Source organism: Panthera onca, chromosome E2, assembly GCF_046562875.1.
Source record: "Panthera onca isolate mPanOnc1 chromosome E2, mPanOnc1 haplotype 2, whole genome shotgun sequence".
NCBI classification, from domain to species: domain Eukaryota; kingdom Metazoa; phylum Chordata; class Mammalia; order Carnivora; family Felidae; genus Panthera; species Panthera onca.
Window position 1 is genome coordinate 8,538,806 of NC_138353.1, and position 26,985 is coordinate 8,565,790.

The window sequence follows — 26,985 nt, forward strand, 5'->3', positions numbered from 1 at the left end:
TTAAAAAGATACAAAAGACTAAGAAATGATCAGGGTATTTGTAAAAGAACCAAAAAGAAGTGAAAAATCACAAAGATTAAAAACATCAATGGATGGGTTAAATAACCAATTAGAAAACTAGAAAGAGACATATGGAAATAAATTACCATCAATGTAGCACAGAGAAACTATAGTATTAAAAATATGAGATTAATCATATGTGGAATTTAAGAAACAAATGAAGGGGCACCTGGGGTCTCGTTCAGTTAAGCCTCTAACTTCGGCTCAGGTCATGATCATAGCTCATGAGTTAAAGCCGTGAGTCAGGCTCTGTGCTGACAGCTCAGTGCCTGGAGCCTGCTTCAGATTCTGTGTCTCCCTCTCTCTCTGCCTCTCCCCAGCCTGCTCGCTCTCTCTCTTTCTGTCTCAAAAATCAATAAATATTTAAAAAAATTAAAAATTCTTGGTATATTATGGAAATTAAGCTTTTTGTTATAAATGAACTTTTTATGAGTTTGATGCCTTTTAATTTGTTTTATTTTCTTATTTTTTTATTTAAAAAAAATTTTTTTTTAACGTTTTTATTTATTTTTGAGACAGAGAGAGACAGAGCATGAATGGGGGAGGGTCAGAGAGAGGGAGACACAGAATCCAAAGCAGGCTCCAGGCTCTGAGCTGTCAGCCCAGAGCCCGATGCGGGGCTCGAACTCACAGACCGTGAGATCATGACCTGAGCCGAAGTCGGACGCTTAACCGACTGAGCCACCCAGGTGCCCCATAATTAATTATTTATTTTTTAGTTTACATCCAAGTTAGTTAGCATATGGTGCAACAATGATTTCAGGAGTAGATTCCTTAATGCCCCTTACACATTTAGCCCATCCCTTTTCTTATTATTTTGCCCTACAGAGATTTTGTTTTTATATGGTCAAACTTACCAAATTTCTCCTTTACGGATTCTTGTTTTTATGTTATCCTTAGAAAGCCCTTCCCCGTGCCAAGATTATAGAAATGTCCGCCCATGTTTCTTCCTAGTGAATTATGTTTTCATCTTTTATAGTGTGATCCTTGACCCATCTGAAATGTACTGTGATGTAAGGAGCATAATCTTTCCCAGGTGCCAATTGTTTCAACCCAATCACTGAATAATTCATGTTTTGTCCACCCATTTGAAATTCCACTTTATCACATCCTAATTTCCATCAGTACCCAGGTCCTCGTCTACACTTTGTAGTCTACGCCATCAGGTTACTGCGAACCTGCTCCCCCCTCTTTTAGATATTGAAGCTTTACATAATGTTGAATCTTTATGGCACAGTGGCTAAGAACGTGAACTCTAAAACAGGCCCCCCTCGGTTCCTATCTTGGCTCTCCCCTTACCTCCGTCCGCAAAATGTGTTAACCATGAAGTCTACCAGCCAGACGAAATCTGCCTGGCAACCGGTGACATCACTCCGCCCACTGCAAGGCCGAATCTGGGCTCTAACCCGAAGAATAAGCTTGGAGAGATGATGCTCCAAGGAGTAAGGGATGGAGGTGGGGTGGGGAGAACCGCTGGTTCTCGCTTCACACTTAAGTACTCAGATCGTCGGGTTTCTGCCCGCGAAACCGCGGGGCAGGCGTCACTCTGCAGAGTGATGGGGCCCAGACGCAGGCAATGGGATGTGGGCTATGGACCCGAAGCCCAGAAGAATGAATCAACAGGGGCAGGGACGCCTAGGGGCTGGGCTCAGTTGTGAGCATCTCCAGGGTGAATTGCCTAAATCGCCTTATGGCTGCAGCGAAATATTAAAATCACCGCTGGCCCCAATAGCGGTGGTTCCCCGCAGAAACTCCGACCTTTGTCGCGCGCCCAGGCAGCCCCCCCTGCCTCGCCACGCCCACAGAAGCGACCGGTCTTCTCCAGACTCGCGCGTCAGTGGCGGGTAAAGGGGGGTGCAGTGGCCCTAGCCCCCAGCTCCTAAACTCTCGGGGCGCCAGCCATCTTGTTTCCCCGGCCACCACCCCCCACCGCCTCTGGATGTAGACCACCCAGCCTCCCCTCCTAATCTCCCTTTCTTTCCAGGAATTTAGGGATCCAGGATGCCCTGAGTCTGGGAGGGGAGGGTTGGACACCAGACACCGAGAGGCAGAGTAGTAAAGGCCAGCAGGTAGAGCGGAAGTCTGGTGGCACGTCTTGCCCCTTCCTCCCTCCCCATCCCACCTCCCCTCCCCTCCCCCTTTCTCTCTCTCCCTCCTCAGGTCACCGATGGGGGACACCAACTTTCCCCAGCAGGTCACCTGGGCTGAGTCTGTGGGGTTGGGATGCTGTAGGCACATCCTTCACTGACCGGCTCCGAGGTGGACTCCTGGGACTCTCCCATCTGGATCGAAGAGTTTCCTGCCGGGTCTTCAAACTGCTTGTCGCTCCTTTGATTCTCTGAGAGCCTGGCGGAGAGTAGACAGAGCAGGGGGAAGCCCAGAAAGACGGAGTTCCCATATCCAGGCGGGGCCGGACTGGTGACAAAGACAACTATCCCAGGCAAGTGCTACCTGGGCTGACCCCTCTGGCGGGGGATGGGGGTGTGAAGGCAGAAGAAGCATTGGCAGCAGAGTGAATTGCAGGCAGCCTTGATGGGGTGACAGTGGTGGCTGCAGCTGCGGGTGGGGGCTGGGAGGAGCTGGAAGCACCGGGCCATTCAGGAGGGTCCCTGGGTGCTGACCTAAACAGGACTGAGTCCCCTCAGGAAGATTTAAGCAAATGATAGATTTGGTCAGGTTTATATAATGATGCTGGAATAAGTACCCATTAAAAATCATATTCGTAAAGAATATCACATAGGAAAACACTCCCGATAAAGTGGATGTATATATATAATCTCCAATATTATGTCCAATTTGCAAGTAATACACATATTCATAGAGTATATATTAATATATATTTATGTGCTATATGCTGCATTTAACATTATCCAATACATAATATATAGTAATATCCAGTTTGTAAGAAATACACATGCATAACATATTCATATATACATATACTATAATAATACCCAATTTATAAAATTGGCTGTGCCTCCTTCTAAAACCTAAAGGGAATCCCAGCAGTGCCTCCAAAAGAAAAAGAAAGAAAGAACTAAAGGGAGCAAACATTTTATTTTATTTCTAAATGTTTGTTTATTTTTGAAAGAGAGAGGGAGACAGAGTACAAGGGGGAGGGGTAGAGAGAGAGGGAGGCACAGAATCTGAAGCAGGCTCCAGGCTCTGAGCTGTCGGCACAGAGCCCAACATACGGCTCGAACTTAACAAACGGTGAGATCATGACCTGAGCCGAAGTCGGATGCTTTAACTGCCTGAGCCACCCAGGTGCCCCGGGAGCAAACATTTTAAATCATGGTATTTTTTAAGACTGTATAGACGTTGCACCTAGTTAAACTAAAACCTCAAACTTAAGCAAGAAGAGGCAGATGGCCTGCCTTACAAATAGCAACAACCCTAAGCCATCTTCTAAAGTCACCGGGTTGAACTGAGCCAGACCGTGTGCTGCCCTGGAAGCGAATGCTGGTGCCAGTACTGCCCACAGAGGAGCTGAGAGGCATTTGCAGGGCAGGGTGACTGGCTGCCCCTCAGGCTGGAGTCTGTGCAGTGGGCTCTTGAATGGGTGGGGTGGGAGAGGGGCCACACACTTTCCAACCTCTAACTGGAAACTGGTCACCTGACAAAGGGCTGTTCTAATAAGAGGAAAAGCCTGGGAGATGCGATCCGACTACCAAAATAGCAACATTTCCAGATTTCAACAGTTTGTGGAAGAATTGTGTTTTTTTTTTAAGTTTATTTATTTATTTTGAGAGAGACAGAGACAGCGTGAGTGGGGGAGGGGCAGAGAGAGAGGGGGAAAAAGAGAGAATCCCAAGCAGGCTCCGAGCTGTTAGCGCAGATCCCGATGGCGGGCTCCATCTTACGACCGTGAGATCGTGATCTGAGCCAGTATCAAGAATCAGACACTTAACCAACTGAGCCACCCAGCCCTGTTGGAAGCATTTTAATCAGGACATCCCCAAGAGGGGCTACTGGGGGCATTGCACTAGGCACGAGAAAGGGTGTTTAGGTGTAAGGTGTATTAAAATCTCAAGAGACCTCTGGCAAAGGTGATCAAGGCTGGCTTCCTGGAGGAAGTTAGATCTGAGAGGAGACATCAGTGATGAGTTGAAGTTATCTGGATGAGGGAGGATGGGAAGGGGCAGAAGGGAGGGTGTTATGTGAGAAAGAGTCCTCTGTGCATTTACAGGCGTGTGTATGAACACTTAGAAACGTGACGTCTTCTTTATATGGATTCTCTTTTTACATAATATCAAACATTTGATATTCTGTGACTTTTCACCCAGAAGTGTGTTTTGGAGACTCTGTTATGTTCTTACATACCATATACCTCTTTTTTATTATAAAATATCGTACATATTCACGGAAGTCCACAAAACTGAAATGTTCAGCTCAATGATCTATTCTCAAGCAAATACCCCAACCATCCTGGTCAGAAAAAGAACATCGCCTATATCCTCTGAATATTCCCTTGAGCCTCTCCCAAACCCCAACTCCTTCTGCCCCTCGGTGGGACTCACCATTCTGACCCTTAGGACCATTACTACTTTTCTTTCACTTATGGTTTTACCACCTCAGTGTGCATGCCTAAACACTTTAGTTTTTGGACTTTGATATAAACAGAGTCATATGATATGTATTCTTTAGGATGTAGCTTCTTTCACCGAATATGAAGTTTTGGGGATTTATCCATATTGTTAAGTGTGGCTGTAGCTCATTTTCTTTGTTGTGTAGTGTTCTTTTGTACTGGCGATATCACTATACATATATATATATATCCACGCTACTGTGTTGAACTTCCTGATCGTTTCCTGTTGGGGTTGTTGCAAACAGTGCTGTTAAGGAAATTCCTGTATGTGTGCTCTGTTGCACACAGTGAAATTGCTGTTCGTGGGATATATATATCTTCCTTTTTTTTTTTTTTAATGTTTATTTGCTTATTTTGAGAGCGAGAGGAGAGGGAGTGTGAGCTGGAGAGGGGCAGAGACAGAGGGAAAGAGAGAATCCGAAGCAGGCTCCACGTTCAGCACAGAGTCCCGCTCGGGGCTCGATCTCACAAACCGTGAGGATCATGACCTGAGCCTAAATCAAGAGTCGGATGTTTAACTGATTGAACCACCCAGGCGCCCCTGTATACCTTCAATCTTAATAGGTAATGGCCCACCCATCTCTAAAACTAATTTTGTAAGTTTCCATTCCCCTCCCCCCCCCAGCAGTGTCTAATATTCCCCATGGCTCCTCATCCATCAATATTTGGTGTTCTTAGCCTTTCCATTCTACCAGTCTGACTGGTGTGAAGTGGCCCCTCAATGTGTTTTTTAATTAAAAAAATTTTTTTTTGAATGTTTGTTTATTTTTGAGAGACAAAGCACGAGCAGGGAGGGACAGAGAGAGAAAGGGAGACACAGAATCCGAAGCAGGCTCCAGGCTCTGAGCTATCAGCACCAGAGCCTGACGAGGGCCCTGACCTGAAGTCAGATGCTTAACTGACTGAGTCACCTAGGCACTCCTCCCTCGGTGTGGTTTTAATCACCATTTCCCTTCTGTTTAAATAGTTTGAACCCTCTGATATATTGTTCACTGCCCATTTATTTGGAGGATGACTTTGGTGAAAGGTCTCCACATTTCCTGGAACATTTTTCTATTGGGTTATTTATATTTTTCTTATTAATTTGTAGGAGCTTTTTATAGATTCTGGATTTTTTTTAAAAAACCTCCCTCAGCTACACGTGTGGCAGATTTTTTCTCTGTGGCTTTTAACATTTTAATGCTGCCTCTTGATGAATAGATGTTCTGAATTCTAATGAACTCAAATTTACTTATTGTTTCCCTTATGGTTAGTGTTTTCCAAGTCCTGTTTCTGAAATCTTTCTCAACCTACAGATCATGAAGATACTCCCTCTTATTAACTTCTTTAGAAGCTTTATGAATTTGCCTTTCATTTTTTAATCTCATGGTCAAATTTCATTGTTTCCATATGAATATATATTTTCCCATCCTAATTATTTAATACTGTCATTTCCATGATACTCTGGGTTGACATGAAATCTCTATTTATTTAAAATTTTTACTTCTCTTAATAATCTGTTTTAGGTTTTGGTATAGAAGTCTCCTCTTTCTTTTGTTAGATTTATTCCTAAGCATTTGAAATATCTTAATTTTATTATTAATGTCATCTTTAATTTTTTTCATTACCTATTTATTTCTTGCTGGTATCTAGAAATGCTATTTATTGTATTCCGTTAACCCTGTATCCAGCCACCTTGCTAGACTCACTTGCTGGTCCTAATAATGTGTTTATAGATTCTGTTTTATGTTTTACATACATAATCGTATCTGTAAATAATGACATTTTTTACTTCTCATCCCAACTTTACACTTTAAAAAATCTTGTTGCGCTTGCTGGCACCTTGTACCAATTATCGATTGCCACCCAAATGCTGCAGAACAAATTACTTCAAAATTCAGTGAGTTAAAACAACAAGAATTTATTATTATACCTCATAAGCCATGAGGGTGGGCTCAACTAATACGTAAGGGAGTTAGTTGACTGGCCATTGACTGTTCGACACTAGCTTGAGCTGGGACCACTGGAGTGGTCAGCTCAGATTTACATGTCTCGTCTTCCAGCAAATTAGCCTAGATATGTCCTCAGGGTGGTGACAAGAGTGTAAGAGAGTAAGAAGTGGGGCACCTGGGTGGCTCCGTCGGTTAAGCGTCTGACTGGTTTCAGCTCAGGTCGTGATCTCCCGGTTCTGAGTTCAAGCCCCACATAGGGCTCCGTGCTGGCAGTGTGGAGCCTGCTTGGGATTCTCTCTTTCTCTCCCTCTCTCTCTGCCCCCCCCCCCCCCAAAATAAATAAAAATTTAAAAAAAAAATGAAGAGAACAAGAAGCAACAAGGAAGGCCTTTTTCAGCAAGGCTCTGAATGGGCACACCAGCCCCAATGCAAGGGGTAGGGAAGTAGATTATGGCCTCGTTAGTGAGAGGAACTGCAGAATCACATTGCAAAGGGAGTGGATATGGGACAAACTGAAGACTTAGAACCATGAATGCTGTCAATCAGCCCAGACTTTAAATCCAGTTTGACTAGAAGGGACTGTGGTGGGCATCTTTGTCTTATTCCCGAACTCCAAGGGAAAGCTTTCAACAATTTATCATTAAGTACAGTATTTGCTGTAGCTTTTTTGTAAATAACCTCTATGAAATTACAGATGTTCCTTTCTACTCCTAGTTTCCTAAAGTTTTTTTTTTTTAATGTTTATTCATTTTTGAGAGATAAGAGAGAGACAGAGCATGAGCAGGGGAGGAGCAGAGAGAGAGGCAGACACAGAATCCGAAGCAGGCTCCAGGCTCTGAGCTGTCAGCACAGAGCCTGATGTGGAGTTCGAACCTACAAACCATGAGATCATGACCTGAGCCAGAGTCTGACGCTTAACCAACTGAACCACCCAGGCGCCCCAGTTTGTTTGTTTTTTTTAAAGGAATGGTTGTTGGGTTTTGTAGAATATTTACACAAATATTGAAATGATTGTATCATTTTTATCCTTTTTATGTTATCATTGATTTTTTACTTCTTTTTTTAAATGTTTATTTATTTTTGAGGGAGAGAGAGAGAGAGAGAGAGCACGCGAGCAGGGGAGGGGCAGAGAGAGAGAATCCCAAGCAGGCTCCACACTGTCAGCACAGAGCCTAGTGCAGGGCTCAATCTCACCACCCAGGGGTCTCTGACATTTTACTTCTAAACTTCCCTGTATTACTGGAATAAACTCAATACAGTTGTGAAGTTATATTGTGTGTGTGTGTGTGTATGTTTTAGTTTATTTATTTTGAGACAGGGCACGAGTTGGGTAGCGGCAAAGAGAAAGAATCCCAAGCAGGCTCCACACTGTCAGCAGAGAGCCCAGTGTGGGTTAGAATTCACATACCATGAGATCATGATCTAAGTGGAAGTCAGATGCTCAACCGACTGAGCCACCCAGGTGCCCTGATATGTAATATTTTCATTGTCATTCTGTTCAAAATATTTTCTGATGTCTGTTATAATCAATTCTTTAACCACTGGTTATTTTTAAATGTAGTTCTTAATATCCAAACATAGGGATCTTTAAACTAATTTTTGTTAATTTCTAGCTTAATTGCGTGTGGTCAGAAGTGTACTCTGTGTGACTATGATCCTTTGGAATTTGTTGAGATTTGTTTTACAGAAAATATGGTTGATTTTTTCGTGTAATTGTTTAGCATGTTCTTTAAAAGTATGTAATCTGCAGGTGTTGAATATTGTGTGTGTGTGTGTGTGTGTGTACATATAAATATATATTCATTAGGTCAAATGTGCTAATTAAGTTGTTCAGGTCTTCTATATCCTTAATGAATTTTTGCTCTTTATCTTTTATGCCTAAGATAAGTAGATTCTATCAATTTCCTACATTTTGAGGCCACATTAAGGAATGTATAACATTTTAGAGGCACTGGAGTGGCTCAGTCAGTTGAATGTCCAATTCTTGATTTCAGCTCAGGTCATGATTTCATGGTTCGTGGGATCGAGCCCCACGTCCCTGACAGCACAGAGCCTGCTTTGGATTCTCTCTCTCCCTCTCTCTCTGCCCCTCCCCCTACTCACACTCTCTCTTTCTCTCTCAAAAAAAAAAAAAAAAAAAAAGATGCATAACATTTTAGGATGCATATGTCTTCCCAGTGAAAGGGAACTTTTTATCATTATTAAATTTCCCTCTTGGGGTGCCTGGGTGGCTCAGTCCTTTGGGTGTCTGACTTCAGCTCAGGCCATGATCTCCTGGTTTGTGAGTTTGAGCCTCGAGTCGGACTCTGTGCTGACAGCTCAGAGCCTGGAGCTTGCTTCTGTGTCTCCCTCTCTCTCTGCCCCTCCCCCATTCACACTCAATCTCTCTCTCAAAAATAAATAAACATTAAAAAAAATTTTAATTTCCCTCTTTATCTCTGGAGGCTTTACTTTAAATATTAAATGCATCTTAATATATAAATATTAAGTACATATAAACATTAATACTATAATGTGTAAAAATTATGTATTAATATATTAGTAAAGCTATACAAGCTTTCTTTTGGGTAGAGTTTTCATGAAATACTATTTTCCATGCTTTTTACTTTTAATTATTCCAAATTCTTACATTTTAGGTGTCTCTTGTTAACAGCATTTAGTCTGATTTCAGGTTTTTATTAAGTCTGAAAACTTCATCTGTAATTGGAGCATTCAGTCCATTTACATTTAATACAAATACTGAAATGTTTAACTTTAAATCTACCATTTAATTAGGTGTTTTGTACCTGCCCTATCTACTCTAGATTACTTTTTCTCTTCTTCTTGCATTCTTTGTGCATGGTTTGTTTTTATTAGTCTTTTTTTCCCCTCTTATAGCTTAGAAGTTCCATTTCTTTGCTGTTCTTTTAATGGTTCCCCTGGATATTAAATATGCAGCATTTTATCAAATAATATTTATCGGTACCCTAAGCGAACCAAACGAGAGTTCGTCCACCTGATGCTAAGCAAGCAAATAAAAACCGGCACCAAGCTTTTGCAGTGAAGAAAGATTTACTGGGTGGCTACCACCCAGGGGAACCAGGAGCTAATGCCGAAAAGTCCCAAACTCCCTGATGACTTCCAAGTGGGGGTGGTGGGGGGGGAGTTGGAGGGTAGTTTAAAGGGTGAAAATTCAGGGTGAGGGTCTCAGGGTCTTGGATCACTCTGATTTTTTGTTTATTTTTGAGAGAGAGAGAGAGAGAGAGAGAGAGAGAGAGTACAAGCAGGGGAGGGGCAGAGAGAGAGAGGGAGACACAGAATCCGAAGCAGCTCCAGGCTCTGAGCTGTCGGCACACAGCGCGATACAGGGCTTGAACTCACAAACTGTGAGATCATGACCTGAGCCACAGTTGGACACTTAACCGACTGAGCCACCCAGGCGCCCCAGATCATGTTGACTAATTAAGGATTTGCTCAACTATATTTCCTTTCTTGACCATCTTGACCTTCTGGCAAGTTCCTGACTGGTTTGGGTGTGACTGGAGCAGGGCCATCGCTCTGCTTTAGGGGCCTGAACCGATAAACCATTCTGAGCAGACTGCATTAGTGATGTCATCTCTAGAGTACAGAGGCAGAAGTTCCACATCCTGTGACTACTAAGCCGCAAATTATTATGTTTTCTTGCGAACGCGGCACCTTAGACTTGTTAACGTCCGGCAGAACAGCATCCCACAGACTTTTCAGGAGGCAACTCATTTCCTGAGGCAGTTTCTTTAACAGTAGCTAAGGGCTACGTGACTCTGGTCAGAAGCAGCTGAGAGCCCCATGTCTAAATTGTGGGGTCTGGGGGGGGGCTTGCATCGCTGGTCTCAGGACTTTTATCCTCTTCCCAGACAATAAAAAGTACTTACAACAATTAAATTCCACTAACCACCCTCCTTATCTTCACTGTGGTGCAATTCTTCCTCTTTGCTTAATTAAAACCAAACAAGATGTTACGATTACTTTTTGTGCAGTCTCAGTTCCATCCCCATATTTGCATTTCCATTACTCCTGATTCCTTTCTGCGTGTCTGACCTTCCATCGAGGATAATTTCCTCTCTTGGGGCGCCTGGGTGGCTCAATCGGTCGAGTGTCCCTCTTTGGCTCACAGTTTGTGGGTTTGAACCCTGCATCGGGCTCTGTGCTCACAGCCCAGAGCCCACTTTGGATTCTCTGTCCCCCTCGCTCTCTGCCCCTCCCCCGCTCTCAGAAATAAACATTTTTTTTAAAAAGATAACTTTCCCTCTTATGGAAGAATCCTCCGTCTTATTTCCTGGAGTTGAGGGCTTCTGGTGAGAGCACTCTCTGAAGTTTTGTCTTTATTCCATCTTCATTCTTGAAATAATTCGGGGATCCACGAATTCCCGGCTGATTGCTGTATTGCTTTTGACAGTGGCTGACGCATAAATTGTTCCACAGTCTAATCCAGTTAAATTCAGGCTTTTTTACGGCAGTAAGTTTTTGAACTCAGTGTTTGACGTGTGTTCTGACGCCAGGAGGGATCTTCTTAGCTGTCTCTTTCCTCCGTTCTCTCTAGTGTATTCCTGGCCTAAATTTACTGATTTTGAGTGTGCCCTCAGGCTTAAACTTCTTCACACCCCGTTTCAAATAAAGTCAGTTTCTTTGGGAAGAGCTTCTGGGCCCATTTGTTCTGAAGGCCTGTCTCTCTCCCAGGACAAGATCTTCAGAGCTGGATGGGAACAGAGGCCTGCTTCTCTCTGAGTGCTTTTGGAGCAGGGTGCCACGTGGAGCATTAACCTCTGGTCTTACTGAGTTGCCCCTCCTGACATAGAACCTCCACCTCACCAATGAGCTGGGGCAAGGGGGTGACCAGGGCCCCCAGTATTCTCCACTTGTCGGGCCACAAATGAGGGCAGAGTGGAAGAAAGGGGCTCTGGACCTTTATACCACACACTTGCCTGGAATTTCGTCTCTGCCACGTGTCGCCAAAAAGGAATGACAAACGCTGGTGATCTGCCCCTCCTGGGAAGGTGCCTGTAGCCTCTGAGTGGGAACTGGGGAGAGAGGGAACCCTGTGCAGTTTCCACAGCACTGGGCCGGGAGTGAGGAGGGAGGGAGCAGGCTGTGGGTCACATGCCACAGACTCTCCCTGTTCATGGTGAGTTTTAGTAGATTTTCCTGACTAAACGTTTGCTGTGTGCCCTGAAGACATTTCCCAGAGTCCTTGAATGTTTTCTTTCTTGGTAATGTTCACAGGCTGTGTTTGTTTCACTAGGGGATGGGTCCACAGAAACTCACTGCTCCCCTCCCCACCCCCCCCCCACCCCCGCCATCTTGCTGCCTTTCCAGAAATAGAACCCCAAGGAAGCTCTTTAATTCCACCAATCTCTATACCCCACCTTAGATCTCTTGAATCAGAATCTGGAAGAGTGAGGCTTGGAGAATGAAAGGCAGGAGTCTGGAGGTTTTTGAGAGCTCCTCAAATGGTTGGGATACACAGGTTGGAAAACCGCTGGCCTAGAAGCCCACATGCATTAGCTGGGCCAAGTAGACTAGAAGGAGAAAGGAAAGAAACCTGAGTTTCTTGAGTCTTTACTGTGTCCTTGGCACTCAATATCCACTATGTCATTTTTAATCCTTTCAGATGGGGCTGATTTTTTTTTAACTAAGTTTTTTAAAGTTTATTGATTTATTTTGAGAGACAGAGCATGAGCTTGAGCAGGGAAGGGGTAGAGAGGGGGGAGAGAGACAATTCCAAGCAGGCTCCACATTGTCAGCGTGGAGCCACGTGGGGCTTGAATTCACAAACTGTGAGATCACGACCTGAGCCAAAATGAAGAGTCAGACGCTTAAGCGACTGAGCCACCCAGGTGCCCCCAGATGGGGCTAATGTTCAGCTGACATTCCAGGGGCTATGGCTGGTTCATTCTGATTGGTGCTCACACCATAACATTACTAAATATTTTGAAATTCATCTAGCTTGTAAGATGAGAGAAAAAAACAACAACCGAGTCTCGAGGTGATGAAATTATTTGCCCAAAGTCCACTAGTGAGAAGGGCCAAGAGGTAAATTGTGGCCCTTTGTTGCCCTGAAACCCTGCCGGCATGAAGTTTCAGTGTCTGAGACATAGCCCGTAAAGTCTGCTATTTTTAAAATTTTATTTATTTATTTTTTTTAACGTTTTTTTTATTTTTGAGACAGAGAGAGACAGAGCATGAACGGGGGAGGGGCAGAGAGAGAGGGAGACACAGAATCGGAAGCAGGCTCCAGGCTCTGAGCCATCAGCCCAGAGCCCGACGCGGGGCTCGAACTCACGGACCGCGAGATCGTGACCTGAGCTGAAGTCGGACGCTTAACCGACTGAGCCACCCAGGCGCCCCTAAAGTCTGCTATTTTTGATGACCCCAAGATTCCGTCAGGAGTTAGCTGGCCTGAAAGAAGAAAGTCATGGAGTCCCTTGAAGAAATATCAGAGGAAGAGGCTCCCAAGGGACCCAGAACTTCCTCCTTCCTGTCCGGGAAGCTCACAGCCAAGGAGATTCTGGCCACCAAGACCCAAAACTACTTTGCTGAGACTAAAAGAACCGAGGATATCTTAATGCAGGTCGCTTTCTCCATTGGGCTGGGTAGCATATGGCGTTTCCCTTACCTGTGTCAGCGGAACGGAGGAGGTAAGGCCAAGGACCTGGGTCTTGAGTTTGGGGAAGGAGTTTTAAGTCTTGAAGCCCAGACTCCCGGGTCCTGGGGGAGGAGACACCTGGAGGTTCACCCAGACTTCTAGGGGATAAAGAGGAGGGGGGCCGGGACTCCTGGCTGCCTGAGCACAGCGCCTGGCTCCCTTCTCCAGGCAGCTTTATCCTGATGTACTTCTTCATGCTCCTCTCGTTTGGGATTCCCCTCCTGTACATGGAGATGATCATGGGGCATTGGCTGCGTGTGGACAACATCCGGGTCTGGAAGCAGCTCGTCCCCTGGCTGGGCGGCATAGGATACGCTAGCATATTGGTGAATGAGGGGCCCGGGCAAGAGGCATCCCCAAGTCACCCCTTGTGGTCTCCAGGCCCCCCGTCTCTGTCCATCCCGTCCCTCAGGCCCACTGTGTCCACCCCTAGGTGTGCATCTTGATGAGCTTGTATAATAGCGTCATCATCACCTGGAGCCTCTCCTACCTGGCCAACTCCTTTGATAACTCCCTGCCCTGGAACCAGTGCCCACTGGTGAAGACCACCAATGTCACTGGTGAGGAGAGGGAGAGGGGAGGCCGGCAGGGCCAAGGGAGGCAAGGGCACCAAGGAGCGGGAGAGAGGCAGTGAGAGCCACGGGGGAGGAAGTGAAGAGCGGGGGACAGGCACCTAGTGAGGTGGTGCCTAAGCACCTGGGTCCCCCCCCAGACCTCTCTTGCCTTCGGACTGTGTCCCACCAGTACTTCTGGTACCACACCACCCTGAGCGCCTCAGGCCACATTGAGGAAGGGGTCGACGCCCTCGTCCTGCACCTCACACTGGGCATCTTCGCAGCCTGGTTCCTCCTCTTCTTAACCATGATCACAGGGCTGAAGATTTCAATGCAGGTAAGCCACCCCCCCTACCCCCCCACCGACCCCGCCACAATCCGGCCGGACACCATCCCACTCCTTCCTGCCGACCTCTCTTCTCTAATCCCCAAGACCCTCCCCCACTCCCAGAGGACAGGCTCTGCCATCCAGGGCTCCCCAAAGCAGCAGCATCAACCCCTCCTGTCACAAAGAACTGCCCCTGTCCCACCCACTGCAGGAAGGAGCGCCTGGTACCCACTCTTCCCCATGCCTCACCCCCAGGTCACAGCAGTGGAGACCTTCTAGAGCAGACCACAGCCTCGCCCCTTGAACCTTGCACCCTGTGCCTGCCCGCATATTGACAGGGCCTGTTAATCCCTGAAGGGGCCAGTTGGCTACCAGTTCCTTTCCAGAGTCTTCCATTTTATTTTATTCCAACCCATACTTCCAGCCCACGCCCCTGCCACCTGGATCATCTTCTCCTTACGTGGAAAATTTATTCTGGTGTGTTTATTAGGTCACTTCAGTTAACCTTACCCGCAGCTTCTGGCCCCCGAAACAGTTCATGCAGTTGGTTTCCACCCCATGTGTCCCTGGAGCCATCTCTCCACAGCCTTCGAGATAAAGCAGATTTTACTAAAGGCTCAGTAGGGGCACATGGAGGGAGGGGGCCTGCCTTCCTCTCCCAGAGTGGAAAGAACCAGAAATACTTCAAAATTCCCACTGACCGTGTTACTCTCTCCCAAAGTCTCTCCTCGGTTGCTTTTCCTCTGTCTTCACCGGTGACATTGTCCCATGCGGTTAACTCACGCCAAGACCATAAAACCCAGGCAGATGATAATGTCCAGCTGCCCTACCACATAAATGCCGTCTCTACTTGGTGTCTCACCCCTCACCTCTGAGCAGCTTATTGGTAGATTCTTCCCCCAAAACAACATCACCGTCTCCTAAGGATAATCCTCTGACAGCTCCCTCATGTCACAGCCAGGCCACCTTCACCCGGCTCAGCCCAGCTTATCTCCCTCTCTCTAGGCCTGCCGACCTGTGCTCCCTGTAATGCTTGCCTCCTCCTGCCCCTCCTCCCCACTTCTCCTGACTTCTGGTTTCTGTCTTGACCCACCTGGCCAGATCCTGATTTTTTCGGTATTCCTCCTCTACATCGTCCTCCTCTGCTTCCTCATCCGAAGTCTCTTCTTGGAAGGTGCAGTTGCCAGCCTCAGACGTATGGTGACCACAGAGGTGAGGCTGGGGACTCCACACCTCCTCCCTCCCACAGCTCCCCAGGCCTTCTCTGACTCTTCTTCTCAGACACCTTTCCTAAGGCCCCCAGCCCGCCCCTCATCCCTCTGCTCCCCAGCCCAGCTTGCCCTTCTTCCAGCTCACCGACGGGTCTACCCTCAGGCTCACCCCCAAACGTCTCTCTCTCCCAACCCCATCCACAGCTCTCATCCTGGGCCTCGCTGGACCTCTGGCGTCAGGCAGGAGGCCATGTGGTTTATTCCTTAGGCCTGGGCCTGGGCACCACCATCAACTTCTCCTCCAAGGCTGGAGGCAACAGCTACATCCAGGTGGCCTCCTTGGTGGCCCTGGTCAACCTGGTGACCTCATTGCTGCTCACATCCATCATCTTTATAGTGCTGGAGTTCTGGGCCACCACCAGCGGCCACACCTGTGTTGAGAAGTGAGTAATTACAGCCTTGCAGGTCCAACAGGAGGTCCCTCCCTCCACCTTAGCAATCCCCCAGCCTCATGGGCCTTCACGCTCTGGCCTCTCCAATAATAATAACAATAACAGCAACAGTTATCATAGTCATCATAATATCACATTCTCAGAGAAAGCTGCCAAATGATAATATTCTAAAAACTTTTTTTAATGTTTATTTATTTGGGGGTGGGGGTGGGGGGAAGGGACAGAGAGAGAGGGAAGGAGAATCCCAAGCAGGGTCTGCGCTGTTAGCACTGAGCCTGAAGTGGGACTCAATCCCACAAACTGTGAGATCATGACCGAAGCTGAAACCAAGCATCGGACGCTCCACCAACTGAACCACCCGGGTGCCCCCAAATGATACTGTTCTAATATCCACCACTTTATAGATAAGAAAATAGGCCCAGAGACAGGACTGTCCAAAGGTTTCCATAAATTGTATTTGGTGTAAAGAAGACTTCAAAATCAATTCTTTAACTCGCAGAGGTTGTACAGCATCCTGGGCCACAATCAAAGGTTACTGGCCTAGGCTACATATTGTAATCATTTGGGGAACCTTAGAAAACACTTACACCTGAGTCTCACTTCCAGCGATTCTGATTTACTTGGTCTGGGATGCCTTCAGGCATTGGGATTTTTTTTTTTTTAAATGTCCAAGGTGGGGGATGCCCGGGTGGCTCATAGGTTAAGCATCTGACTTCAGCTCAAGTCATGATCTCACGGTTCATGAGTTCGAGCCCCACATTGGGCTCTGTGCTGGTAGCTCAGAGCCTGGAGCCTGTCTTGGATTCTGTGTCTCTGCCCCTCCCCTGCTCTCTCTCTCCCTCTCTCTCTCAAAAATAAACAAACATTAAAAAAATTTTATAAAAAAAAAAAAATCTCCGGGGCGCCTGGGTGGCTCAGTCGGTTGAGCATCCGACTTCGGCTCAGGTCATGATCTCACAGTTTATGGGTTCGAGCCCCGCATCAGGCTCTGTGCTGACCGCTTGCTCAGAGCCTGGAGCCTGCTTCAGATTCTGTGTCTCCTCTCTCTGCCTCTCCCCACTCACGCTTTGTCTCACTCTGTTTCTCAAAAATAAATAAATGTAAAAAAAAAAAAATCTCCAAGGTGGGATTTTTCTTCCAGTTAGGATGTTGAAGGATACAAAAGTCCATGCTTCCTTGGTACCAGCAATTTTAAAAATGGATAAAATAAAAATAATACTTTCCTATAATGTTACTGAAGAGCAGTAGACACAAAGGAGCCCTCATGAACTAAATAAAGCCAGGAGAGTAATGAGTTCATCGTACATGAGCAAAGAGCCACGAATGCCTTCATATCTGGGGGTAAGTGGCTCCTCGGGTGCATGTGGCTGGAGGCACAGGCCTGTCACGGATGGAGAGACTTTGCACTGACAAGGAGAAACCGTGCAAGCATTTAATAACAGTATGGGCTGCCAGCAGGTGTTGGAATCGCAACGAGCCCCCAAGAAGGAAATACACCACTGGACCCAACGGTTTGCCTCTCTATTCCCAGGAAAGGTTTTTGGAGAAGAGGCAGAAGTGCAAGGGAGACAAGGGAGCAAGCAGAGGAGCTCCGCCTAGTCCTGTGGTTTCAGGACCTGTGGCCCCACTGGAGCTGTGTGCGAAGACAAACCCAAAACATCTACAGCTACTATCCGGCCCACTTCAACCCAAATAATGACAACATCAAAGATACTAGTCCTCATGGTGGGGGGGAAGGGCAGTGTGCAGGAAGTTGGGGGCATGGCCTGAGGGCAACGTGAGCCCTCCTTAATCCCATTTGAAGGCAGAGAAAAAACTAATGAAAACTGTCACCCACCCCAGCTCGCCTCAACGCTTAGAAAACTAACTAAATAGCCCTAACTCTTAGCTGCCTGTTGGAATAAAAGTCTTAAATTTATCGAGATTTCACAAAATAAAACAGATCACAGACCTTCCTCCTTTGTTGTTCTATCTACAACGCCCCACATGGAATTGAACACTCTCGAGACATTCCGAAACCCAGGAAAATAGAATCCATAGCCAAGAGAAAAAAAAAGAAGACCCAAAGATCATCAAGACATTAGAATGAGCAGACAAGACCTTTAAAACAACGATTATAAATATGTTAAGGGATTGCATAGAAAAGATGAGTAAAATGGAAGCAGTGGAGGTATTTTAGGAAAGATATGGAAAATCTAACAAAGAACCACATGGAAATTATAGAACTCAAAGTCGATGAAAACAAAGTTTCACTGGATGTATTTAGTATTCATCCAGCAGAATAAAGGATCAGTTAATTTGAGGACAGGTAAATAGAAGTTCTACAAAGTGAAACAAAGAGGAAAAAAAGAACGAAAAAACTGAAGAAGACCTTCAGTGACCTATAGGACTAATATATGTGGGGGGGAGGGTTAGTTTATTTTTTATTTGTTCTGAAAGAGAGAGCAAGCAGGGGAGGGGCAGAAAGAGAGAGAGACAGAATCCCAAGCAGGCTCCGTGCTGTCAGTGCAGAGCCCGATGAACGGCTCAATCTCATGAACCATGAGATGACCTGAGCCAAAATCAAGTCGGACACTTAACCAACCGAGCCACCCAGGCGCCCCAAGATTAATCTATGTTTAATTGGAGTTGTGGGAGGAGAGGTATAATGGCCGAAACTGCAAACAATCCAAATGTCTGCTAGGAGGTGAGTAGATAACAAATCTTAGTATAGTCATTCAATGAATGGAATACTATCTGCCAATTAAAATGAATGAACTGGGTTTTTTAATTAATGTATATTTTTTAATGTTTATTTTTGAGACGGAGACAGAGCATGAGTGGGGGAGGGGCAGAGAAAGAGGGAGACACAGAACCTGAAACAGGCTCCAGGCTCTGAGCTGTCAGCACAGAGCCCGACATGGGGCCCAAACCCATGAACCACGAGATCATGATCTGAGCCGAAGTCGGACACCCAACCGAGCCACCCAGGCGCCCCTATTAATATTTTTTAATGTTTATTTTTGAGAGAGCGCATGAGCAGGAGAGGGGCAGAGACAGAGGGACACACAGAATCTGAAGCAGGCTGCAGGCTCTGAGCTGTCAGCACAGAATATCATGTGGGGCTTGAACTCATGAACCACAAGATCATGACCTGAGCCGAAGTCCAATCCTTAACTGACTGAACCACCCAGGTGCCCCTAAATATCCCCCTTTTTATTAGGACACCAGTCCTACTGGATTAGGGGCCAGTATGACCTCATCTTCAATTACTTCTGTAACAAGGTCACATTCCAAACAAGGTCACATTCTGAGGTAGTGGGCCTTAGGACTTGAACATATGAATTTAGTGGGGGGCACACTTCAACCCGTAACACTGAGGAGTCCTAGCTACAACAAATCTAGAGTCTTCTGCCCCTTCGGGGACTCCCCAGCGCAACTCCCCTGCCAAGTCCACCTGATTCACTTCCAGCCCCTGTCTATTTGCCCTTGTTACTCGGCTGAACTCCTCTTGCACAACTCACTTTCCTCTCAGGCAGCAGAGGGGCCAGACTGCTCACCACATTTCCTTTGCTTTTCCCGTTCAGGAGTGTCTCAAAATTGATAAGCCTGATAAAAAAGGGGGTGCTGCCTCAGGATGCCAAGCCCCCGGAAGACATCCTCCTCCTGCCCGCCCTGGACTACCTAGACTGGATCAGCAATCTCCCTCAACACCTCCAGTACCCGGTCATCCACTTCTCCCCATCCTGCAGCATCATGACCCAGAAGGATAAGGTGTGTTTGTGGGGGTGGGAGGGTGCTTCCCAGAGGCCCCACACGACACTGGGAAATGCATTTCCCAGGAGCCTCATGGGCCACCCATGCATCTTCAGAGGAAGGTGGCAGTTATAATCAAGTTTCCACCACCGTTACCTGTGCACTAGGGTCTTCGCTAAGTGGTCACTTGACTTTAATCCTCACATCAACCCTAGGAGCCCAGTTTGTTAGAGGAGGAAACTGCGGCCTAAAGAGGTGAAGCTCACACAGCTCAGGAAAGCAAGCAGGGCAAACACTCAGCCTTCTGCCGTCTGCCCACCACTCTCTGCCTCTTTCCTCTGTCCGAGACAGACACTGCTAATCGATCACTGCACCATTTCCCCCTCCCCACCCCCAATCCAGACCCACCACTGCCTGAGAGCTCTTCTCCCCCACAGTTCATGGAGGGCCCTGGCCTGGCATTCGCAGCTTTCTCCCAAGCCATCTCGCTGTTCCCTGGCGCCTCTCTCTGGGCCATCCTCTTCTTCTTGGCCTTGGTCATCATGGGGCTGAGCACCTTGATGAGCATCTTGGAAGGCATTGTCTGTCCCCTCCAGACCTCCTTCTCCCTCTTCAGGAGGTATCCCAAGCTGCTCTCAGGTACTGTGGGTGCTCGGCCTAGCAAAGACCCTGCCCTGCTGCCCCCTCTCCCCAGGCCACCCCAATCTGTAGAGCTCACTTTGACCCCTAGCCCAGCCCTGCGCATAGACCTCAGTGTGGCCAAACCTGCCTTTGTCACAGTGCTCATCTGCTTGGGAGGTTTTCTGGGCAGCCTCGTCTTCACCAGCCATGCTGGCAGCTACATAATGTCCTTGTTTGATGACTGCCTGGTCCCGCTCACCCTCATCGTCATTGTGGCCTTCCAGAATGTGGCCCTGGCCTGGATCTATGGAGCCAGGAGGTGACGTCCAAGCCCCGGGGGCCCATCCAGCCAGGGACCCACCCCAGGTCTCTGCTCCCTTTGTCCATCCCACAGCAGGGGGGCCCAGCCAGCAGCTGGCGGGGTACAGGCACAAGGAGCAGTCAGGAACCAGGGGCCATAGGGGACAGTCTGAAGGCAGAGGGCTGGAGCACTACACGCATGCAGGTTCCCGTCCTCAGCGAGGGCCCAGCAGGACTTGGCAGCCAGTGAGAGAACCGCTCCCAAGCGCTCGGGTGCCGGCTGCCAGAGGAGGGCTCCTACCCAGACATCTACGCCTGTTGTTCCCTCCCCAGGTTCAGGGAAGAAATGTTCAGTAAGCTGGGCCACCTGCTGTGGTCCTTCTTCACTTTCCTGTGGCGCTACGTGACCCTGCCTGGGCTGCTGGCCCTCTTCACCATCTGCCTCACGCAGCTCCACCGGAGGGTACCGTCCTACTACATCGCCTGGAACAGCAGTATGGTGAGGTCCCCCTACCCTGGCCTCTCACCACCACTCTGGGCCCCGTTCATCTCATTTCCCACTCCACGGAGACCCAAGGTCTGGGCTCCTTCCATCCCCAGGGAACCTTTAGCCAGCCTCCCAGTCCCTGGGGAGTGGAATCCCCAGCATCGCAGGGATTGAACCCCCCCCCCCCCACTTCCTCCCACGCTGCTCCCTTCTTTCGGCCTCCAGAGCCAAGAAGTAAAACAGCCCTACCTGCAGAGCACCCTGAGCTGGGTCACCTTCCTCAGCATCCTCACCTTTCTGCCAATCCCAGTGCAGCCACTCCACCACTGGTGGCACCTCGAGGACCACATTGCTTCTGATCCCTTTGAAAAGCTACAGTCCAAAAAGATGCCCTTGGTGCCCCCCAAGTCGTTGCAGTACCCCAGACACCAACTGGTGACGTCCCAGAAGACAGACACTGAATGCTCATCTAGAAAAGTCAACCCACCCTTGATTAGGAGGCTGAACCTGAGCTCCTTATGGAGGTTCAGCCTGCCCTTGAGTGAGTACAACCAGAGCTCTTCCTGGTTCAGCCTGCCTGTCATTTCATCCCTGACATCTGCGCTGTCCATGAGGAATGCCAGCACTCCCGTTTCAAGGCAGGTGAGCCCGGCCTCAGTAACCATAGACAACAGTGACAAGAGCAGGGAGACCCAGGAAGAAAATTAGGACTCTGTTCAATAACTGGTGACACCACCCATTTTTCCAAATCTGGCATTAGCGTCCACCTTGCTACAGAAATAATCGGTCCTGTCGGGAAGTAGGGAGAGGGACACATGGAAGTTTTGCCTAGCAACCACTGACATCACTCAGTTGGCCTTGGGAGGAAACGGACAACTCAGGAGCGCCTTCCTCTCCTGGAATAATACCGATTCTGCTAAGTGGAACACTCTGCTCTGGGGTTGGAGAATTCAGAAGAAATCAACTCAGCCATTCACAGGGCTGCACCTAGGGCCTCCTTTCTCCCTGTGAGGAGGGAGCATCATGTTGGCATGATGGAGATGGGCCTCGAGGCACTTTCCGGGATCCAGCCTTCCCAGTTATCATGGAGACAGACAGTGTTCTCTCCAAACCCCAAACTCGACCACCAACCTGGAACACTGGGGTAGCTAACGCCTCCAGGGCTGCTCTCTCAGAACGGGGCTGGGATAACAAAGCTGAGTCAATAAATTGATCCACTGAGACCCCGCGCACAGGCTGTGGGCACAGTGTTCTTTCCATCAGCCTCCTTCTACACACATATCGTCCAGATCTCCAACCTCTGGTGAACTGAGTGTCCCATCTGGTGATTCCAATCTCCCATTCCCTTTGGGACACAGATACTGAGTTTCTAGACTCCTCCTTGTTCTGGAGTTGAGCCAAACCATTGGGGAACTTTGCAGCAATCAGTATCACTCAATCTAGAAAGTGTGTTAACCCTTAAACCTAACTTGGTAGTTGGGTGACCATACTAAATGTCTTATAATTATCATCTACCAAGAGGGTAGCATGCCTAGAACAGCACCTGGCAGGTAGGTCCTCTCTAGCTATCATGCTTTGTTCTCACGTGGGGTGGTCGGTCACCCACTTGGGCGCTGGGAGGGAGGTCACCTGGATTCTGTGGGCTCAGGACCCAGGAGTCTTAGAGAAAGAACATAGAGCTTACTAGGTTTGTCTGCGGGGATAAGTGGCACCACCCTACCTCTTTGAATATCAGATGGAGTGAAGGCACCTGGGGGGTGGGGGGAGGCACCTTCTAGAAGCCACACCTCTTAGGGACTTCCTGGGTAACTCCCCATCCCCAGAGGTCATGACCTTGGGCATCAAGGTCCCATCACCACCCTCTCTGGTTCCCAATCACCTCCCAAGTGCCTGCCTGCCCATTCATACCTTCTATTTACCTCAGAGGCCTCTAAACATTCTTTATCACACTCCCCTATCCATGACAACCTTTTGAGAAAATATTCCCAACATATGTAAGAAATCTACTTGTGACCTGCTGTCATTCTACATACTTAATATTGGCAAAGCTTTGTCTTGCTTATTTTGGTTGAAAAAAATCTAAATTTTTCCTCCTGCATCTCCAGTGTAAATGGCTTCTACAACCTGATTTGAAGAGCCCCGGAAAAGGCACAGGCAGAAGCTCACAGGCCCTTCCTTGTGTCTAAGACTCACCCCTCCTGCCTTCCTGCCTCCTCCCTTGCTCTCTAGGGACCCTGGGTCTGGGATGACATGGCTCAGGAAACGAGCTGGGTGGAGAGGGCCTGGTCCCCGTACCCTCTCTCACCCTCTCCGAGTCTCTTCCCCTCTCCGAGCCAGGGCCGGCCACCCCAGGCCAGGTATGCCAAGAGTCCGGCGGGGTAAGATAAAAGCCAGTGTAGATGATGCATCTTAACCCACGTAGGGCTCTAGCAAGAAGGTGTTTTTTTTGTGCGAGGTTGTGGGGTGAGAAGTCCCCGCATGGAGGACGCCGTCCCAGGTCCTCTGGGACCTCAGAAGCCCCCAGGCCTCTGTTAGCACTTAGACAAGGCAACAGACGGGCCCTTTGCTGGGCTCCTTCACGCACCTCTCCTTCCAGGGAGTGGACACTGCAGGAGGCTCAGAGAAGAGAAACAGCTGCTCTGAGATCAAGTAACCAGTCAGTGACTCAGGTGCAAATAGAATTGAGGTCCTCGGGTTTCTAGTCTGGGAACCTTTTCTTGTTCATTTCCATACCAGGTTAACCACTTCTTGACCTACCTTCCCCAGTCTGAGGTGGGTGCTTCCACAAGCATGGAGGCGAAAACGAGGACATTTGAGGTGACCTGTGTGCCGGGGGTGGGGGGGGGGAGGCGCGGCGGTTGGCGATCTTGGTGAAAGTGGAGTGGGAGCCTCTGGCCCCTCTGCAACGGCTGTGGTGGAAGAGGTCTTGCAGCAGGGGTGAGGGGGGTTGTTTTAACCTGGATTTGGATGACCATACATTGGCTAAGTTAAGCCACATGCGTGGCATCAGCAAGTAGCTGCAGCTCAGACGGGAGTCGGCAAACCTTTCCTATAAAGGACCAGATAATAAATATTTTTGGCTTTGCAGGACATATGGCCTCTATTGTATATTCTTTGTTTTTTTTATAACTTTTAAAAAGGTTAAAAAAAAATCAGTCCTAGCTCAAGGGCCAGAGATAACAGGCCGTAGTTTGCCAACCTCTGATCTAGGGCCATGTCAGGCCAACAAGAAAATGCTGGTGGCTAAACCAGAATTTAGTTTGAACTCCCTAGTTGGCCCGCTTTGGGCTAGGCTGTCATCCAGAGGGTTGGAACCACCAGGCTGTCCAGCAGAAAGATGACCCAAGAATGGTCAGGAACCAGAATCCTTAATTTTCAGAATAAGTCTTTGTAACTCCCCCACCCCTTCAGCCTCAGCCATTATCCAGGAGACGGCCTGGAAGAGATGAAGCCTCTCCGGAAACACGCACATTCAGGGACCAAACCGCCTACCTAAGGTGTGTGGACCGGGAGAACGCGAGGAAGGTAGTCCGAAATATATTCTGCACTGATTTTTGAGGAAATCGTTCCAATAATACCAGATGCTTGTGGAGGGTAGGGAAAAGAGAAAGTCTCATCCAATACCTTAACTATAAATTTCAGTCTGTCTTCCCGGGTTGGCTTTGGGGTTGGGTGGCTGCCGCACCCCAGTGGATACTACCAGTTAGTTGACCTACCCCAGAACGCAGACCTAAGGCTAGAGAGTCACAACGCCTCCAGGGGCGGGGCCTCCTCTTTCAAGGAGTGTTTCACAGCAAAGCGGGAACAGCCGCCTTTTCCTAAAAGGTGCGTTCAGGGAGGTTGTGTCAGCAGGTGGCGCTGTTGTGCCGGGAAATGGCCTCCCTGAGGGCCGCGGCAGGCGTGAGGACAGGAAAACCGGGATTCCCCTTTCTCCTTTTGGGATTCCTGCAATTTCTGTTGACCGCCCTGGAGACGACCGCACGTGCTCCAGTCTCTGGACGGGAGAATCCCCTGACAACAGGACATTCACAGTACGGACCGGAGAAACATGTACTAGTAGAAGCCATAACAGCACGTTGAACTGGCCCCAGGGCCCCTGCCCAACAGTCACTTCAGCTCACTTTCCCCCAAGTGTGCCTCATCAGTTGAATTCAGTTTTTTCTCCTTGGGGAACATGGACCAAGGAGCTTCAGCAAAATCTCCACCTGTGAGCTATACAAGAGCCGCAAAAGGCTGATCCTTGTTGGAGGCTTGAGGACCAACCACTCGTCTTTCCTAAACTACGAAATGTCTGAGCCCACATAGTCCTCAGGTGATGACTTGGGTCACGGGGCCTTTTTGTCTTCATTTAAAACCCACCTATTCCTAGTTAACTGTGATTGGGTGGCAGGCAACGCCACGAAAGTGGTGGAGCTCATGGCTAACAGTCATTCCTTCCAAAGATGCACAAAGGGCCGACAAGCGCAGGTGAAGAAGGTCAACGCCATTAATCATCAGGGGAACGCAAATCAAGCCCACAATGAGGTACCACTTCACACCCACTAGAATATCCATAACCAAAGAAAATGGAAAGTCCCAAGTGTCAGTGTGGATCTGAAGAAATTGGAACCTCAGGCATGGCTGGTGGGAATGTGAAATGTAGCCACCGTGAAAATCAGCTTGGCAGTTCCCCAAAAAGTTAAACATAGAAATATCAGCAATTCCACTCTAGGCACACACCCAAAGGAACTGAAGACACTGTTCAAAAAACAAAACAAAAACAAAACCTTGTACGTGAACGTTCATAGCAGCATTATTCACAATCGTCAAAAAGTAGAAACCATCCAAATGTCCATCAACGGATGAATGGACAAAAGTGGTATGTCCACACCGTGGATGTGATTCAGTCACAGGAAGGCATGAAATTCTGATACAACACCGATGAACCTTGAAAACACTGTGCTAAGTGAAACAAGTCAAACACAGGGGACCTCATATGTTCTGATTCAATTTGTATGAAATATCCAGGATAGGCAAATCTAAGCGATAGCAGAATGGTGGTTGCCGGGGGCTGGGGAAAAGAATGAGCGGTGAGTTCTTCATGGGTACAAGGTTCCTGTTTGGAGTGATGAAGACTTCTGGAACTGGATAAATAATAAGCTGAAAAAAAAAAAAATCTCTGTGCCCTTCCCCTGCTCGTGCTCACTCTCTAATAAAAAATTTGGGGGGATAGGGGGCGTCTGGTGGCTCAGTCGTTTGTCTGACTTCGACTCAGGTCATAATCTCCCGGTTTGTGAGTTCGAGCCCCACATCCATCGGGCTGTGTGCTGACAGCTCAGAGCCTGGAGCCTGCTTCGGATTCTGTGTCTCCCTCTCTCTCTGCCCCTCCCCTGCTCACTCACTTTTTCTCTCTCTCCCTCTCTAAAATAAACATTAAAAAAATTAAATTTTTTTACAAATTAAGAAAAAAAATCCCAAAGAACCTGCGAAAATTATCCTAGTGAATTTAGCAAAGTCATAGAATACATCAATGAACAAAAGAAATCAGCAGTATTTCTGCAGACCAGCAATAAGCAATTAGAAAATTTAAAAATTTCAAACAGTGCTGTATTAATATTGCCACCATCGTTTATATTATTACTACTTGGGCTAGTGAGAATTCAGCATCTTCCGGAGAAATCTGGTTGCCACACAACACTTGGCAATATTTCAAAGCTATTCTGCACCCGAAGGTGGCAGATAGTTGGAATTCTTCCAATTTGGAGGAAGGATGTTTTGGTTTTGATTTTTGGACGCGATGGTTGTTGGTGGTTTTCTTGCTATTTAATAACTGCTGTCAGTTCAGTCTTGTCATTACCAGTTTAGGTTGTTATGGGTTGTTTAGTTAAACTGCATGTATAATGACGCATATTTGCCTCAATTCCATGTGTGCGTGGCCTGCAATTTCCCACTAATTAGACTCTTTAAAGACGTTTCTGCAGTGAGCTTCTCAAATTTGCATCATCTGTTCCCCTCTTGCCAAAGCAGATGTATGCAGCACCCACCCACCCCCTCTCCAGGAAATAATTTGCTTATTAT

General features: G+C 47.7%; 1 protein-coding gene across 10 annotated transcripts; it reads left to right on the top strand.

Moving 5' to 3' along the window:
- The first annotated feature begins 1,886 nt into the window (after window positions 1-1,886).
- On the top strand, window positions 1,887-22,158 carry LOC132690821 (orphan sodium- and chloride-dependent neurotransmitter transporter NTT5-like). 10 transcript variants are annotated; one of them, XM_078439538.1, is made up of 13 exons: window positions 1,887-2,129; window positions 2,252-2,500; window positions 12,972-13,232; window positions 13,409-13,566; window positions 13,674-13,800; window positions 13,953-14,131; window positions 15,128-15,334; window positions 15,538-15,776; window positions 19,352-19,538; window positions 19,958-20,159; window positions 20,301-20,460; window positions 20,775-20,940; window positions 21,239-21,470. In XM_078439538.1, the coding sequence occupies exons 3-13, from the start codon at window positions 13,010-13,012 to the stop codon at window positions 21,365-21,367; spliced, it is 1,977 nt and encodes a 658-aa protein (XP_078295664.1). In that variant the 5' UTR covers window positions 1,887-2,129; window positions 2,252-2,500; window positions 12,972-13,009; the 3' UTR covers window positions 21,368-21,470. The 10 variants fall into 10 exon arrangements, with proteins under 10 accessions (XP_078295664.1, XP_078295661.1, XP_078295663.1 ...); XM_078439535.2 differs by having other exon boundaries at window positions 1,888-2,129; window positions 21,244-22,158; XM_060651704.3 differs by having other exon boundaries at window positions 1,889-2,129; window positions 2,221-2,500; window positions 21,154-22,158.
- The last annotated feature ends 4,827 nt before the right edge of the window (window positions 22,159-26,985 follow it).